This window comes from Copadichromis virginalis, linkage group LG5 (genome assembly GCF_057382275.1).
Source record: "Copadichromis virginalis isolate Kocher_CV1m ecotype Utaka linkage group LG5, C_Virginalis_male_GT1.1, whole genome shotgun sequence".
Classification (NCBI taxonomy): domain Eukaryota; kingdom Metazoa; phylum Chordata; class Actinopteri; order Cichliformes; family Cichlidae; genus Copadichromis; species Copadichromis virginalis.
In genome coordinates, this window is record NC_140622.1 from 31,649,241 (window position 1) to 31,667,865 (window position 18,625).

The following is an 18,625-nucleotide window of genomic DNA, read 5'->3' on the forward strand; positions in this document are numbered from 1 at the left end:
ATGCTGCGGTTCACTCACACTGACGGAGGAGGAATCACCCAGCAGGTCTTTAATTACCCATTTCTTTTTTTAAATCAGCCAGTTGATGCTAGTTTCTCTTACCGGGACTGTGGGAGTCTGGACGTACCACTGATGGGCTCGTTTCAGCTGTATTTTTAATTTTTGTGTGTTGTTGGTGACTCTACGTTGCGCTTGGTGTCCTCGGTCTTTTGTGTGGAACTGGTCTTTCAGCTCCGGACTGTCCTGGTTCTCTCCCGGTCCTTACCGGCCTCAGGAGCACAATGCCGGAGTGTGTGTCGGTATCAGAGTTCGTCCAGGAGGTTCAGGAGGACTGGAACTCTCCCACTACCTCCTCTTTCACCTCCAAGATGATCAGCTGCAGGAACACAGTCTACCTGCTGGAGGAGGTCAGTACTGACAGAGGAGGGGTAGCAGGTAGTGGTAGCAGTCTGAAGATGCTTATCGTGCAGATTCAACAGGACGGGTGTAGGCTACCTGATGAATGAGATTATCCGTACACAGTAAATTGATTATTTGGCTTCTAGCCTACATTCATGGCCGGACCTAAGTGCTCAGGGTCCCCGGGGAAAATGAGCAGCTGTGGCCCCCACTCAATCCTTCATACCAACCCCTCTTTGTGTGAAATGTACAGTTTTTCCTTTTAACCCTGTCTCCTACAAATGACAACATTTTTATATTATTTGCATGTGATTAACAAATCACAAAGGCCTTTGCACATTAATTGTTTATACATACTTACTATAGATGATAAATGCCTGCAAGCATGAAACAGTTTATTCCTTTTAAAATTCTTCTTGGTACAAAAAAAATGTAACCGATTTAAATTTGTCTCCTTGTGAAGCACAGCACAGCCTTTCTGCTGTGTTTAGATGGTTCCCTTTTAGTCCTGCTTTGACTAATGCATTTTAAAACCTCAAACTTGCAAAGAGAGCAAGTATCAACTTGTGTGTCAAAGTGTAACAGCCTTTATATCGACGATCATCGCTGTGAAGAGAGTTGGGTCAAAGAACTACGACACAGAGTGTGCGACCAGGAGTGTGCAGGTCAATTTCTTTGTGATTCATGAGGTTATGCACTATGAATTTATTGCCATTGACGGTTTCCATTAACTAACGATGACCCCTGGCGCTTAGCGTTGTTGGCTTTTCAGCTTGCTATTCACAATTTCATTTAAATGTCTGTGCTACTTATCCCAACCTTTTGACACAAACATAGACTCACCACACTCTTGTTAAACAGACTAATCCACATTATAACACACAGTTCTGATGGTTGGACTGTTTTACCTTGATATGTCTTTTAACATTTGTTTAGTCACAGGTCTGACGACATTATGGTTTATAAATATTATCCATTGAGCGGCTCCAGAACTCTCGCTGCTGTGTGGATGTTTCATTATTTTCACTAAATTTCAGAGCCATTTATGAAAGAAGTTGCAGAAAATGTTACCTCTATATAATGCTATTGCAAGAAGCTTTTGACTGTCATGACTGGGTTTCATGACATTGACTACCAGCTCAACACTTGGTTCTATAGGAGTACAATGCAGGCCTCATACAGTTTGTATGCCCACACCTCCTTCACCACCACCACTGCCTCCAGCTGTTTTCAAGGATCACACTGAAGCATTCCCAAACCAAATGAGATGCACAAATCTCCAGGAAGGCATCCTGGTCAAATTGCCCAAACCCCTTCAGCTGTTTTATTTTAACAGCAGTGTTTGAGCTTGTCGCCATTATATCGAGATCAAAGCCGCTGTAGACAAAAGCTGTGTAAACTGGGCAGTGTTTTGACAGGTGACAATCATTTTTACTAGTTCAGATATATTCTTAGTTACTGCGTACAGAAAAAGTAATGCATTCGTGTATTACTGTACTTTGAGGAAAGTATCAGATTCCTTATCAAAAAGCAATTCACTCAACTGTTTGCTAAATTCGTGCATTGTTTTTAATGACTATACTAGAGCTACATCTTCCATGTTTTACTTATTAATCAAAAACATGAATCTTCTTATTTACTGTCAATCGCCCTTCGAGCTATCATGCTTATTGGTGAAGAAATGTGATCATTTCTGTTAGACAAATGCTTCAGTCACTGAAGTCCAGCTTTTGTACTTCATTCACAATCAAAGTGTTGCTGTCACTTTGAGTTTTTGGAGGAAGACACAGAATCATGCTATGCAAAATTTGTCAAAACACAAGGGGTGCAAATGGTTCTTTAAATCAGCAGATTGGTAGCATGGCTAATTAGCACAAAGCTGTTCCTTAACTACTACTCATCTTATATTTGCAGACATGTTGTTTACAGCCTTTCAGAACACCCTTGAATTGAAACAAAAAGCAGACTGTATCTCACTACGAAGTTTGACTAAAATAACATTCTGCAGTAACAGCAGTTTCTTTTCCATTTGTCTGCCACGACTTTCATATCACCCTTATAGTTTGCAGTGTGCTTGCAGGATTTCAGAAGGAAACGCGGAACAAAATCATGAAATGTTTACATCCGAGTTTTGTCTAAACCTTCCTTTGCATGCAAATTTGCAAACATTTTGGACCCTTCATCCGAAGACTCAATGGACTGAAGCCCTTTAAATATTTACATATACAGAAGTAATTTCTTAATGTTAAAGTGATTAGGTCTAAAGTTAGAACATTTTATAATCTACTAAAGGTCTTAAACAGTTTGTAAATTTGCTCTGCTACTGTGTGAGGTCTGAGAGCTTGAATGGGGATGCCCCTCAAGCCAGCAGGCAGCGCAATTCCCTCAACAGTGGAGCTACTGACCCCGAGCCTGGCCTCAAAAACACTGCCCTTCTGCCCCAAACATGTACCCCCAACAGTGTTGGCATATGTTACCATGGCAACAGATTAATCATTCACAGCTATGGTTATTTGATGATAAGAGAAGGGGCCAGAGGGATAATTACGTAAAGGATGTTCTAGCTTGCACACTGGTACTGCATTCAAAGGAGGCTGAAAAACTGTAAATTACAGATTTAATTTTATAATTTCTAATTATTTATAAAAATTTTTTAGAATAAACACCCATATGGTGGCATACCACCTGTTTATAGTGACATTTATTTCATGTGTGCAAAGTTTTAAAGCCACGAATAATAAGCAACATATAGACAGTCCAAGCTTGTCCAAAGATAAATTCCCAACAGGCAAAGATAAATGTTATTTCACTGTTTGACAATAAAGTAGAGCATATTAATAATGCTATGAATACCCCAAAATCTGCTGCAGATAGGGTCATTTGTTTAGTTCCTGTCATATTTTTTTGCATAATTATCACTTTTCTTTAATTTTAATGGCATTTATGTCAACATCTAGGTCATAAGGACACCTTTGAAAGTTGAATGTGAAAAAATCAAGCAAACCCTGAAGCTGTTTAAATGTAATTAAATGATAAAATTTGAAATTTGTGGTGGTTTATTGACGTAACACAGTATTTTCAACCCTAACATTTCCAACTGCAATAATAACAACCATCAATCATCATTTCCACACTCAAGTTGTAGTGTCCAAAAAAAAAAGTACTTAATAATCAATAAGAAGCAGCAGCACATGAAAACTGGCAGCCTCCATTAGATATGTGGTCTGACACATTCAGAAATAATCATGTAGAAATAGTTATACAAACTATTAACCTGTTAATAACTGCTGAAGGTAAAAAATTAACATCTTCTCAGAATGGGGAGAAGAGCTTCACTGTGGAGTTTCATGTGGAGATTTTTAGTGATCAGACGATGGTTCTCACACAGGAACGTTGCTGCCATCAAGCGATGTCATCAAGTTTGTCCTCTGTGTGTATGTTGAGTCAGCAGGTGAATTACTACCACCTCCCCTTCATGCACATGTACACACACATGCACACACTGCAGGTCCACACACTCTTTATTAATGTGTGTATGGTTTGTTTTTTTGTTTTTTTCAGGTTCTGGACAGCGACAGGTTGGTGCTACAGAAGATGAAGAAAGCTGCAAAAGCCAAATACACATCAGGTCAAGGTACACACCCCAAAATATACACGCACACATGCACATCCCCGTATTGTTCCCTTTACTAACAGCATTTCTGTGTCAGAACACGTGTCTCATTTGGAGCAGTACATTAACGCGATGGAGAAGCTGTCGGTCAACTGTCACTCAAACGGAGAGACGGAGGTTGGCTCCGCCTTCTGCCGCCTGGCGGACTTTTCCAAAGAGCTCCTCTCTCCCATGAAAAACCTGGTGAGTGATAGCAACAAAACACCTCCTCCAGCTGATGAGTTTCTACTTAAAAATCTGTAACTTCAGTTTGAAAAAACCCTTAAAATGAGTCTTTGCTCTAGTTTGAAAATATCTGCCTCCTTCCTTTACAGAAAGCCCCATGTCGAGGAGCGCATAATGAGTTCATTTGCAAAATGACTGACTGACCAGCATCAGCTACATGATTAAATACAGACTTTTTGGTTCTATGTTATGACGAGTGCATTTTATTATCATTTATTGTCCAGTTATTCTGGGGTTTGAAAATGAGGTACTCATATTTTGATTGCTTTATTTAAATCCGCTGTGTTGGTGTACAGAAGCAACATTACTGTCACTGTCCGATTAAGGACCTAACTTAAGACCAAACTGTAGTTCTAATTACTATACATCTGGACGGCAGTAGACCGTAGTGAGCTCGTGACACAATCCTTGTGTCATATGGTTTTGTGCTCTCTGTCAAAGTCATAATCACCTAAACTGTCTTAATGTTTTTCATGTTAAGCAGTTCATAGTGTTACCCATGATGGCTTTGAGCAGTATGTGTTTTCCCTTTAGATAATTTATGTTTCTCTGTGTTCAGCTAAAGAGCATGCTCCACAACATCAACTTCTTCTTGGACTCTCTGGTTAAAGGAGACCTGAGGGAGGTGAAGGGGGTGAGGACATTCATCTTTGCTTAGTGCATTCATACCACCTAAATAACTCGTATGAACTATAACAGTCACGAGCCTCTGGCCAGTGTTTCTGTCAACATTTCACCAGAGTTCAGTCAAAAAAAATGAATCTTTGTAGTCTTTTTTTTACTGTTTAGCCTCAGGATGCTGCTGCTTGTGTTCAGTAAGGTAAATAATTCTAATTCCAGTTTCCTTCTGTGTCTCCTAGGATCTGAAAAAGCCTTTTGAAAGAGCGTGGAGGGATTATGAGAGCAGATTGTGAGTGACACTGAATTAACTTATGTTTATTTGCTAATATCTAAGACTGGAAACTTTAATACGTTTGTATTAGGGGCAGGAAGATTTTTAAATTAAAGTCTTGAAACTGTGTGTGCAGTAAACAGGTGGAGAAGGAGAAGAGGGAGTTAGCTCGGCAGTATGGGATGGTGAGGAGTGAGGTGAGCGGAGGAGAGATCGCGGAGGAGCTGGAGAAGGAGAGACGCTCCTTCCAACTGAGCATGTGTGAGGTCAGTGACTCTTCCCCTTCATTTCCATTCTTATTTATTTTATTTTTTAAATGTGCAGCTTTCCTTCAATCGCTTCTTGTCTTTTTCCCTCAGTATCTAATTAGGGTCAATGAGATAAAGACGAAGCGAGGAGTCGACCTTCTGCAGAACCTCATCAAACACTACCATAGCCACAACAAGTAGGAGCTCACACAAACACAGCTTTGGCAAAGCTACATACAGTAAACTGGAATGGTTCGATTTACTACATCTTTATGTTTGTGTTCAGTTTCCTGCAGGAGTGTGTTTCCACCACTCAGAGGCTGAAGCAGTACATGGATGAGCTCAACGGAGTCCTGACCACGGTACAGGAAGCGCTAACAGCAGCAACACTAGCAGCAGCCTTTAAGTGCGGCTGGCAGATTGTTAATGATTTGCACAGAGATTAAAATCAAGTCATTTACTTTAAAAAAAATTATTATTATGAAGAATACAACATACAGAATAGAGACATTACATGAAGTAAGAAATTAAGTGATTTACTCTCTTTTTGACTTTCCTTTTGGAGCCAGCCTTGAGGAACTATACTTTGCCGCTTGGTTGTGCCCTGTCTCTGCAGTCACATGATCAAAACTCATCCATTCATACAGTAACTGATCAGCTCCAGCTCTCTACATATGTAATATACCATGAGAAGTAAACTCGTGATGATTTACTCCAAAACTAAAAATGGAAATTTGCTGAGTGAGATTTGGACGGTGTAAGCGCGGCAGCAGCATGTGATCCTGGATTAGCTGAGCTCTGCAGGTGAGCTGTTTGTGTGTGCAGGTGAAGCAACGTCAGGATGAGGAGAAGAGACAGCTGTGCACACTCAGAGATCAGCTGAGGCCGGTCGTCCACACGGAGCAGGTCAGAGACACAGACACATGTGCGCTATTTTGCTGTTTGGGCATGCAAAATAATGAATGTGTGTCTGCACATGTGTGTGTGTGCGCGTGTAGGACTCTTTGCCTAAGCAGGTGTACAATATGCATCAGCTGCTGGGAGACAAACAGTACGGGACGGAGAGAACAGGATTCCTCTACAAGAAGAGTGACGGGTAAACACACAACATAAAATAACCTGCACGCCTTTTTAAACATTCACAAAGCAGTGCAATTAAGTTAAATGCCTCAATTACTCTTAATGTGCAAACTGCATTGGTAGTACTGATTTTTTTTCAATTGCAGTATTTTAAAGAAATCATTTAAATTTTAAAAACAAACGGTACCAAAGCGTTGATAAAATAGGGCAACTCATATAAACAATGTTAAATAGTTAAAAGTATCTTCACCTTGACCGACATTTGTTCCTCGACATTAATAACGCATTTAGAAAAATGTATCTGACTTGTGCTCTTAATGGAGTGTCCTTAAGCTTTTTGGTGCTACTGACTGTTTGAATTTGAATAGTTCTTGGACCACTTAACCAACATCAGCCTGCAGCCGTTGGTTTAATGTTGTTATATAATCATGGTCATTGCATCATCTCCTTTTAAAGGCTTGTGTCTCATAGCTTAAGGCACTCTTTTATTCTCACTGTTCTTTCTAATATTGTGGTGTCTTTACCCTACAAAATGAAGTGCCTTGAGGCAGCTGTTGTGAACTGGCGATATAGATATTGAACTGACAAGGAGCGACATTGCACATGTGCTGGATTCGTACTTATATTTGTGTGTGTGGATTATGGAATGGCAAGAAACCGGCCTTTGTAATTTGTTCCCTCCAGACTGGTCGATGTTTTCCAAAATATTTATGTTGGATGGGGGAAGATGCTGCATTTATTGTGAAAATCAGGGAACAGATCTCTCTGTGTGCACCTACAGACTGTATATAAAACATGGCTGTAGATTTCGGGTTTGAAAGGAGGTTTAAAGGGAGAGTACCTGAAACTTATGCTTTTCTAAGGCCTCAGTTACACATGTGACTGGTTGGCAACCCACTGGAGACCAAAGTATGCTAGGGAAAATGTGTATTCCCTGACAGTTACTAATTTGCTGTAGACAAGTATGTGTTTCAAGCAAATGAAGGGCTACTCTGGCAATCTGCTAATCACCAAAACTATAGGGTGGTCTTCCTTATTGATAAGTTGCTACAGAGCGAGGGCACTAAGACACTTGGTGATAGTCAGCGCTATTAGGATCACTAAAAGGACTAAAACTGTGTTTGTGTTACAGGTTGAGGAAAATGTGGCAGAAGAGGAAATGTTCAGTTCACAACTGTTACCTGACCATCGCGCATGCTACTGTGAGTGCATGTGTATAAATGTATAAAGAGATAAAAACATCAGGAAAAATCTGTTTGGCTTAGTTCTCTTTGCTGTCTATGTTTTAACTGAATCTTATCAGCAGCGTTCTTTCTGCTTTTCAGCCGAACAAACCTCCCACCAGACTCAACCTGCTCACATGTCAGGTTAAACCCAGCGTGGAGGATAAGAAATGCTTTGACCTTATCTCTCGTAAGTGTCACTAAATGCTATTCTACATGTACACTGAAGTCGTACATAATTTAACACAAGATAAAAACTGCATGCATCCAAATATAAATTTAAATGCATGTAATCAGTATTATGTACTGTATAAATACGTCTCTGTAAGCATAAGATACACCTTTTCCTGCAGATAATCGGACCTACCACTTCCTGGCTGAAGATGAAGCTGAGTGTGTGGCGTAAGTAAAACTTTCTTCGGGCAGGTTGTTAACGGGCCACTCTGCTAAGTTTACACGTACAGTATGAGTTATGTTTCTGCAGGTCTTGGGCAGTATGATTGCACATGTGACACTAGACACTAAACATTACAAGTCTGAAAATGTTTAGTTAGACAGAAGGGGAGTTTCCTTTGCTGCTCCACAAACTTTGCACCTAAAGAAGTGAGATGCATGTCTCTTGAAACGCTGTCTGAGAGAGGTTGGACTGAGATGTCAGCGGCCGTGTGTGTGTTTTTAATATAGTAATGGTGGTAAATTGTCGGACTACTCTTTTCTTGTGGTGCTCACATCATCTTGGGTCTAAAAATGAGAACACATTATTAAGAAGTGTTGTTTGTTTTCAGCTGGATGTCAGTGCTCACTAACAGCAAGCAGGAGGCTCTGAGTATGGCTCTGGACGGGGGGAGAAAAGGAGGAGGAGGGAGTGAGAGCAGCGTGGAGGATCTGACCCGAGCCATCACCGATGACATCAAACGGATGCCGGGAAACAACAGCTGCTGTGACTGTGGCGCACCAGGTAATCAAACCAATAAAGTACACTAGATGTTATGCCGAAGAGATTACTGATTTAATTGTGTCATATTTAATCAAGCAAATAATTGAAAGATTATTTTGTGGCAAATAAGACAGTTGAATGAATAGCTTAGTTTAATTCCAAGCGTGTATTTAATATTTATCTGCTAAATGTTATATAATTTCTTATTAGCAGTCTGTATTTCTACAATCAGGTGGTTTGTGCCAAGGTAGGCTTTTAATGTGGAAAAAATCTCTCTCGCTAAATGAAAATAAAACTGAAGTTGTCATTTTTGGCAGCTTTGTCAATAATCACATCGATGGCACTCTGGGCCCCCTTTCCTCCTCCTGTAAAACACATGTAAAAAACCTCGGTGTCTACATTGATGATTGTTTTAAATTGAATAAGCAGGTGAGTGCAGTAGTCCAGTCCTGCTTCTTTTTTTTTTTTTCCTGCTTCTTTCAGTTTAGACAGCTAGCCAAGGTAACACCATACCTCCCGGCTAATGTCTTTGAACGTGCCATTCACCGTTTCCTTGCTTGCAGATTGGACTACTGCAATTCATAGTATTTTGGTCTCGACCAGGCCTCCATTCATTGTCTTCAGATGGTCAAAAATGCAGCTGCTCGCCTGCTAACTGGTACCAACCGGAGAGAGCATATAACCCCAGTTTTAGCTTCTCTACACTGGCTTCCTGTCTCCTACAGGATCCAATTTAAACTTTTACTTTTTGTTTTTAAGTCACCTAATGCCCGAGCCCCTCCTTCTCTGTCTGAGCTCCTCTCTGCTTATGCTCCATGAAAAACCATGAGGTCAAGCTCAAAATTAATGCTGTCCATCCCACGGACTTATCTCAAATCTCATGGCGATAGAGCCTTCTCTGTGGCAGGTCCCAGACTCTGGAATAGTCTCCCCCTAAATATTAGATCTGCACAAACACTTGATCGATTTAAATCACTACTAAAGACACGTTTCTATGCCCTGGCTTTTAACACACTATGGCCCAAGCATTTTGGTCTTATTTCAAATAGTTTTAGTTATTATTTTAATTCTTTTATTGTCCTATTATTGTTATTATTGTATTACATTGTTGCTTTTTAATGCCATTTTTACATTGTTAAGCACTTTGTGCAGCATCTTCTATCTGGAAATGTGCTATATAAATAAATTTGACCTTGACCTTTGACCTTGACCTCTCTTACTGTAGATCCTGGGTGGCTGTCTACAAACCTGGGTATCCTGACCTGTATTGAGTGTTCAGGCATCCACAGGGAAATGGGGGTCCACGTCTCCAGGATCCAGTCTCTGAGCCTGGACAGTTTGGGAACCTCAGACCTGCTGGTAGGTCAGACCTGTTAGCTAATGAGCTTATCAGTCATGCTTTCCAGGTGTAACTGGGTTCACGTCTGAAATGCTACTGTGCAGGGCATTTACATGTGCTCAGCTGAGAACTGTCATTAGCATGTGTCATAGTTTCAGTTAGCTTTGTGAACAGTTATCAAAGACATTTGTAGAGATAAACTCTCAGGTAGTTTCAACGTTTAGAGTCTTTTTTTTCCTGCTGTGCATTTCCATTGCTTTGCAGCTGGATCTTTACTATTTCAGTGCAGTGTGGTTTATTCTGACATATGTAATGTTAGAAAATATTTAACTAAATGTCAAACTTGGTTATTTAATGTTAATTCAGAGAAGAGATTTATATCCATGCAAGACATAATAAGTTCCAATTCTCAGTCAGCAGTGACCTCTGACAAACTGAAAAAGATTGTAACGTTACATCTCGATGCATTCTCAATCATCCAGGTAAGTAAATCCCCAAAAGTTGATTCTGTTCATCTGGGCGTAGCGTTTTCAGTGGGAGAAACGTTTCGTCACTCATCCAAATTACTACTTCAGTCATGACTGAAACTAGCCATGAGTACCGTTCACACAGAGTTGGGAGAGAGTCCCCCAACTAATCCAATCTAGCTTATTCTGAGGTTAAAAATCATGATGATTCTTATTCTTGATACAATACCCACTGAATGGGTATTACATGGCCCTCATGTTGTTTGCCCTTGACTGTGAGCTCTCTCTCTCTCTCTGTATCTCCCAGTTGGCCAGGAATGTCGGTAATTCTGGTTTTAACGAAATACTGGAAGCCAACCTGCTGAGTCCGTCACTGAAGCCCTCTCAACACAGCCACATGTAAGAGACGAACACAGGTGCACACACTCAAAGGAAATATTTCACACTCTAACAAATCTGATGTTGTATATTTTTGACGTGCAGGCCGGAGCGTAAAGACTTCATCCTGTCAAAGTATCAAGATGTTAACTTTGTGAGGCGGAGTCATAGCTCTACTTCGGCGCTGCGACTTCGTCTGCAGGAGGCAACCAAGAGCTGCGATATCTACACTCTGATCCAGCTGTACGCTCAGAGGGCAGAGCTGAGCCAGCCACTGCACGCACACATACAGGTAGCTAAACATACTTGATACAGGCACACTGATGTGCATGTTGGATTGCACGCACACACATACAGATATAAAAAAACCCAGGTATAATCAGCTACACACGCACAGCTACATTAAGATGCATGGTATTAATAATCTGGGAACAACATAATCTCAAGAGATTGTTTTCTTGCCATCAGGAGAAAGGAGAGACAGCGCTCCATTTAGCTGTCCTACTGGCTGACAGGACATCACTGCACATCCTGGACTTCCTGGCTCAGAACTGGTCAGTCTGCTATGGAAACCTTTGTTACACCTCAGTGTGTGTGTGTGTGTACCTTTGTGTTTACCTGCATGTTTTTCTTTTTCTTTTTTGTCAGCTCTAATGTTGATACACAGACATCAGCGGGAAACACGGCGTTGCACTACAGCTGTCTACACAACAAGACCGACTGTGTGAAGCTGTTGCTGAGAGCCAGAGCCAACACACACATCAGTAATACACACACACACACACACACACACACACACACACACACACACACACACACTTGTATAATGTATCTGTCAGAGCTCTCATTTATCAGTTGAGCATCAACTGTGTGTAGAGGTTATTTAATGTCATTCTGATAAAGCATATGAGAAAAATGTCAGACTCTTCACATCCAAAATAATCCGAGTTCACCAGGATTACTGTCCCAAAGATAAAACACTCTTTATTTCAAACAACCACATCATCCAGAGGTTCACAGTAAGGATCGCAAAGACAAACTAAAGATAACCTGAAACAGAAGATCAGTGTCTGTAGAGTTGTAGGTCTTCAGCCTCACTCTCCATGTAGAGTCACCTGCCTTCTGCGCCCATGCCCATCGACTCCAGCCAATAGATGAGGCCCAATAAAAAAACAACAACACAGGAGGACTGTCAGACAATAAGTAAAACGCACAGTTTTTAGGTTTTTACATGTAGAATATTTTTGGTGACTTGGATAAACTGATGATATTTGGTAATTATTTCATTATTAATTAATATCTTAACCGTTTATTTCAGAGAACGAGTTAGGAGAAACCGCTCTGGATGTGAGCCGCAGGTTGAAGCACACCCATTGTGAGGCACTGGTGAGGTCATCGCTCTGATTACAGATTCACATCAGACTGTCTGATAAATCAGTAACCACCTGTTATACTGTGTTATCACCATATTTGACCAAGATGCCAGAGGACTAAATTACTAGTTTTTTAATTTTTAAAAAATGTATTTAGCAAGATAAATGATGGTCTGTTACTATAATTAACTGCACAGCAATGGATCTTATATCTTTAAAAAGGCATCAAACATGGTGAAAGCCCCAGTTTAGTGAGTCATATAAGTGGAGGTCAAAGCTAGCAGACTATCTTGTCTATAGTGAGCTTAAGTCACCTACCTGTTAATTTTAGTCTGTGTTTTAACTTGATTTTGTATTGCTGTTGTAGCACTTAATATTTTTACTCTGTTGCAGTGGTTTGTGACTGTTTGCCTGTGAAACGGTACTTACTTGCTTACCTGTTAACCAAAAGGCGTTGATAAAGTTTCACATTGAACACCTGTGTAGTTTTTATAAAAGAGCAAAACAGATACAGAGCTGAAACTAATTATTTTAGCAGGTTGTAAACAAGTGAATTTCTGTTGTAAAATCTGGCATTTTAAAGGCAGTCTATAGAGAGGCACCTAGTTTTTGGACCTATCCTCAACTGACCATCTTTTACTCTCAGCATAGATTGTTAAGCAGCATGCAGTCAAATACTGCTCAAACCTGATAGGTCAGTAGCTCCTAAAGCCTTGTCCCTTGTCTTTGAAGGTGATCCTCATTTACAAATATTTTACTGTGTGTGTGCAGTTGCAGAAAGCCCAGTCCAACCAGTTTGACCATCACGTCCATGTGGAGTACGAGTGGAGGATTCGTCATGACGACCTGTACGACAGTGATGATGACTTTGATGACAAGGTAACCATGGCAACTGACAGGCTGCTGAGTTGAGATTTTTACAAAAAAATGTCCTCAGAGTAATTTAAATGATGTCACTGCCTTTTCTTCATGTTCTGCTTTCATATATAAGGGGGATATGTTACTTGTATTTATGATTTACTCTACTCTGCTATCGGAGTTTTGCACAGTTCACAATTTGAAATAATCCTTATTTTATTGGGTTATGGTGCAGCCCATTGGTTTGTACTCTGTTTGAAATAAACATGTTTGGCTCCCTTCCTCGTTAGAGTAAAAGTCTTTGTGCATAAAATCTGCAGTTTAGTCATGATGCTCATAATGAGTTTTAAGCTATCGATCTTTATAAATTGTTCACTGCTTTCTCTCTGCTAACGTCTTCATGTGCTTCACCCTCTGTTTCAGAATGGTCCGTTGAAAAAGGAGCGCTCCACTTCCTCCTCATCCTCTTCTTTCACCCCCTCCTTCTCCTTCTCCTCCCGTCCCTTCAGCTTCAGTCAGTCCAACTCCTCCTGTGTCACGTTGTCCTCCTCTGGAACACCCGGAGGACCAGCTGGAGGCCTTCTCAGTGTGGGGAGGAGACTCGCCATGGCTATGGAGCTTCACAGCCATCCCGCTGGCTCCGTCCCCAGCCCACCACCTCCTCCTCCATCCTCTCCTGCGCCCCCGCTGCCTCCCAGGGTCAAAGGTCAGCTTATATAAACATTTTTTAAATGTTTTATCTGGTTCAACGTCTTTCTCTGGCTTTACCTGCTGCCTGAATGAAAAACCTCAATGCTCTCTTTTGGCTTTCAGCTCCCAATGTTCCTCCTCCTCCACCTCCGTCTGGAGGAGATGGTATGGGGGAGGAAGAAGAGGGAGAGGGTGAGGTATTCTTTCCCCTGACAGGAAATAGAAGGATTACCCCTCCCTCTCCGATCGCCGTCCGACACAAGCGGAGCTGCTCTGAGTCCAGTAAGCACGGTAATATCTGAGAAACACACTGTAATTAATCAGTCAGAAGGATACTGTGTTATTAACTGTGTGTGTGTGTGTGTGTAGATTATGGGTTGCCAGCCAGTCCCAGGATATACAGTGGTCCAGACTCCTCCTTCAGGAAGTGTGTGTGAGTATCCACAGCACTGCATCGAGCACATCCAGGAAAAATCTGGCTCATGACCAGTGTTGTGATCATCATTGGTGCAATAGCTGCTGCATTGATGATCACAACACCGGTTGTGTCTCTTTATTATTTTGTAAAAGTGTGTTGTTGTTTTTTTTGTTTTTTGTATGAATACAAACTCCAGGAGCACTACAGGAGTTTGTATGTACAGTCCAGTGTTCTAAAATGGTCCACTGAATTTTGTGTTTTTGTATCCTAGCTTTAAAAAAAAAAAAAAGAAGCTAAAATTTAACCTTTGCTGATGAAGCTTATAATTGGATGTGCGATGAAGGGATGTCTCACAGACCGAGGTGCTATTCTGCTCATGTTGTTGTTCAGAATTCAAACCCGTAGAACAAAGTTTTAAGCAAAATAGAAACAAATTAATTTTAGGAGAGATCCTAAAATTTGAATTTGTTCAAAATCTGTCAGAGTAAATTTATTGGGACAGACAGCAGATATGAATATTGTTGGTTTATTATTTCATACATTATTGTAAAAGAATTAAAGAGGACATAAAAGGTTAAAGCTGGAACTTTGTTCTTAAACAAAGTGAAGCAGTTTCTACCTAGATAAATTGAGGTTGTACTGACCTCTGGTGGATAGGAGGTGAAATACAGGTCAGTGTGATGAGCTTCAAAACACCACAGACAATAACACGGACTCCTTCTCTTCCCTGTCTGTCTCTGTTTTTCCAGTCCAGCTTCTCCTCTCAGCTCACTGACTGAACGATCTGACAGAGGTACTTCCTGTCCCAAAACGTCTTCTGAGACCTGAATCTGTTTTACGTATCAAGAGTCTGTTAAATCCATTATGCCTATCTGTGATAAATGTTTACAGACAGCGTGCACCTACAGTCTTTAACCAGAGAGCAGAAGAGCAGACAAAATCTGAGGATACATTTTGGCTTCTATGAGTTTACACTGACTTCTATGATGGTTTTTTTTTTTATTTATTTATTTATTTTTATTAAAACAAAATTTATCTGCAGTTTTAGTGAAAATTCCAAAATCTTATCTGAGGATTTGCTGCTTTTTCTTATTTACAGCACATGTGTTGCTTGTGACTGTTCCAAAAAAAATGGTTATTTTATCTGACAAAGAAGTGAATTGAATTTAGAGATTAATATTCACATTATTTAATATATGCAAACATGTATTACTTTACATGCACAAAAACGCATTATTTTTTTTAAAAATAATTTAATTTAGTCATTTCAGGTCATTTAAAACTTAATTATGACTAATTAATAATGCATTTTAATGATTATTTTTTCTCTATTATGAAATTGTAAAATATATATTTAATGTAATTATTGTCCCTGTATGAACGAGAATGTACTTAAAACCTGAATCTTTCTGTCTGAGGTTTTCGGAGGGCGGACAGTGAAAGTGGCTCCTCCCATTTCCAGATCCTCAACAGTAAGGCACCAATAAATGGCTCTCCATCCAATCAGCGCTCTCAGAGCTTTGAAAGTGAAAGCAGAGGCTCCGCCCCTCAACCACTTCCTCGTAGATCACTGGTGAGATTTTTGAAAATATTTAACGTCCCATCAACCTTGCAGTGTTTTAATGTGAGGAAGAAAACAAAATCACAATCCAGTTGCTTCCGCAACACGTTTGCCATCATCTTTCAATGCTGTGATTACAGCCATTGCCCAACTCTCTGTGAATAGTACTCATGGTCTTTGATCAGTGGTCATGACAATTTGCATAGTAATGATCAAGAAATCCTTAATAGTAAAGGGGTATAATTCAAATAATTTGTGTGCAGGTACAGTAGTTATGCAAGCAAAAGGTACAAAGAATGAGCATAAAATGAAAGAAGTGAATCGATATCATATTTGGACAACAGAGGAACAAATTCCAATTGGCAGTACAATGAAATTATAATTGCTACACTGTGATACATGAGCAATAATGTTACACCTGATTTGGTATGTATCAATTAGCCTCGAGGAGCATCCAGTCGTCGGGTTCAGGCGCTGTATGACTGCCAGGCCGACCACCATGACGAGCTGAGCTTTTCTGAGGGCCAGGTGCTGGTGGTCCTGGGACAGGAGGACAATGATTGGTGGGTAGGTATCAGTATCACCAACCCGACCTCTCATTAGAGCCTCGGCCGGCGGGTTGGAGAAAGTCTCACAGTGTGACCTCATCTGTCCTCTGAACTTAAGTCTGTACTTCAGCTGAAACATATGCCCAGAGGCCTGTTCTGGTAAGGAGAATTTAAAGCTTATAGGATAAACTTTGGGTTTAGCTGGATTTTCACTGCTAACAAAGGTGGTTCAGTTCTTGCTAGGATACTCTAACCTGTGCCAGAGCAGCTTATATTAGTCATCAGCATGTATGAAATCAAACTGCTATTAACTAATTCTCTGGAAAAAATGGCATCACCATTTGTGAAAGTGCTCTTGAACCTCAGTAGCTTTTATAGATCATCTTTCTATGATGAGCATTAAAAAGAAATATAGATTTTTTTAAAGTATACGTTTTACTGTTGATATTACCTTTGCTTAAAAAGTTACCAGGGCTCAAAATCAAATCTTTACCCCTCCTTTAGAATAAAAAAAAAAAGTACATAATACGAAGGCAAAATTTTGCAGTGATCCACTCAAGTGGCTCTCACTCTTCAAACCTCTGTTTGACTACATGTCCAGTGAACATTAAGGTAAACATCTCTCTCTCTCTGTGTAGCATGGTTACATAGAGGAAGAACCAGACCAGAGAGGGTTGTTTCCGTCCTCATTCGTCCAGCCGCTGTCTGACTGATGTGAAACCAGAACTGGGCTGACCTCAGACCAGCACAAATCCAGATCACCGCAGAGCTCTGGAGAACCAAACCACATCAGAACACCTGATCTGCAGATGGACCAGGTCAGATGTTCAGAGGCTTCAAATGTTCATGGTCCTGACACGGTTGTCACAGCAACCGGTGTTCCTCATGCCTTCAGTTACCATGGAAACATTATGGATGACCTTCAGTAAAGACAACACATTATTTTTATGTGGCTCCAGTTAGGTCAGGAAAAAAACAATGAGACAGCCTCGGACAGACCAAACAGCCAGCACTCGAGGCTGCTGTAGCCCGGACTTTATTTATTTACTCAAAAAGCAAAAAAATATTTAAGCACAAAGGGCAAATCACAAGAAACAGCAATCCCCTGGATTTTTATTCTGAAGGTAATCTGGGCCTCATTTTCTTTTGATTTTATTATAATTTATTTATGTTTTCTGAATTTGTGGCTAGCCAAAACACACAAGCTACTGCTGCCACATTTTAGGTTTCGATAGACCCGGACTCCGGCCATATTATTGATCAGATCTGTTGGTTACAGCTGCTTACCCGGATAGCACAAAACACTCTGCGATGCCAAGGACCAAAGCTCTAAAGTGAGATATGAAAGGTGGACTTCATGGGAGACTCGCATTTCCTTCCAGTTGCCTTCGATGTCCCAAGATATCACATCGCCTCAGTGAACACAGCAGTGTGTTGCTGCCACGTTTGCAAAATGAATTTACTCAGTGCTCAAGTCTCAAAACTTCTCATTATAATGAGTTACTTCTGTCGTGATTAAATAATTCTGTTTTAAGAAGAACCGTTGTATTAACATTATAACCAGGGATGGAAAGTTTTATAATTATTATTTTATTTGGCTATTTGAGAAAAATAAGACCTAAAATTCAATCTCAGTAAAAGTACTGAGTTATTTTAGACATAGTTAAACTTAAGCAACAATTAAAAAAAAAAAAAAAAGAAGCTTATGTAATATACATATATACTCAAGTAATGGCATCAAGCACAAAAGTAAAGCACAAAAATAGACAAACTTGGTACTTTAAGACAGTAGAATTTAATCATTGTGCATAACCTGCATGTGTTGGATATGACTTTAAGAGAAAACACAAATCTTCTTAATGTATGTTCAATAATAATAATAATAATAATAATAATAATTGGATAAGAGTTTTTAATGTTACATGTTTTATTTTCCCATTAATCATTTGTGTAATTCTTTTATTAGGTCCGTAATAGTGAGCTAAGCACCGGAACTTCATATAGCACATTTTGTATGATTTGTGTAAAACTTTTAGTAAAATATAGAATAAGTTCTACTGAGGCACCATGTTATGTGGTACATTTAATGAGGCAAAAACACAAAACAAAAAGGGAATTGTGTACTGGACATCCTAGCATAATGTAACTAACACCCATTCAGACTGAATTTAGAACAGCATTTTGCTTTTTAAGGCATTGTTTGTACTTTAGTGACCTGTGGCCACTCAACTTGACTACTTCCATTCCTGGTTACAACAACATATCAGCTTATAATAACCCCTGGAAAAAAGTTTGGAATTATTAAAAAGAGTTTAA

General features: G+C 40.0%; 1 protein-coding gene across 2 annotated transcripts; it reads left to right on the top strand.

Annotated features, from left to right (window-relative positions):
• Positions 1 to 260: 260 nt before the first annotated feature.
• Positions 261 to 18,586, top strand: unm_sa1614 (un-named sa1614). 2 transcript variants are annotated; one of them, XM_085457343.1, is made up of 28 exons: positions 261 to 407; positions 3,961 to 4,033; positions 4,110 to 4,255; positions 4,857 to 4,931; positions 5,158 to 5,207; positions 5,326 to 5,455; positions 5,549 to 5,634; positions 5,724 to 5,799; positions 6,263 to 6,343; positions 6,436 to 6,533; positions 7,650 to 7,719; positions 7,843 to 7,930; positions 8,094 to 8,142; positions 8,526 to 8,698; positions 9,903 to 10,036; positions 10,791 to 10,882; positions 10,967 to 11,153; positions 11,330 to 11,415; positions 11,510 to 11,625; positions 12,180 to 12,247; positions 13,006 to 13,113; positions 13,516 to 13,798; positions 13,906 to 14,073; positions 14,152 to 14,215; positions 14,950 to 14,993; positions 15,619 to 15,773; positions 16,203 to 16,328; positions 16,948 to 18,586. In XM_085457343.1, the coding sequence occupies exons 1-28, from the start codon at positions 282 to 284 to the stop codon at positions 17,020 to 17,022; spliced, it is 3,027 nt and encodes a 1,008-aa protein (XP_085313469.1). In that variant the 5' UTR covers positions 261 to 281; the 3' UTR covers positions 17,023 to 18,586. The 2 variants fall into 2 exon arrangements, with proteins under 2 accessions (XP_085313469.1, XP_085313470.1); XM_085457344.1 differs by having other exon boundaries at positions 13,906 to 14,064.
• The last annotated feature ends 39 nt before the right edge of the window (positions 18,587 to 18,625 follow it).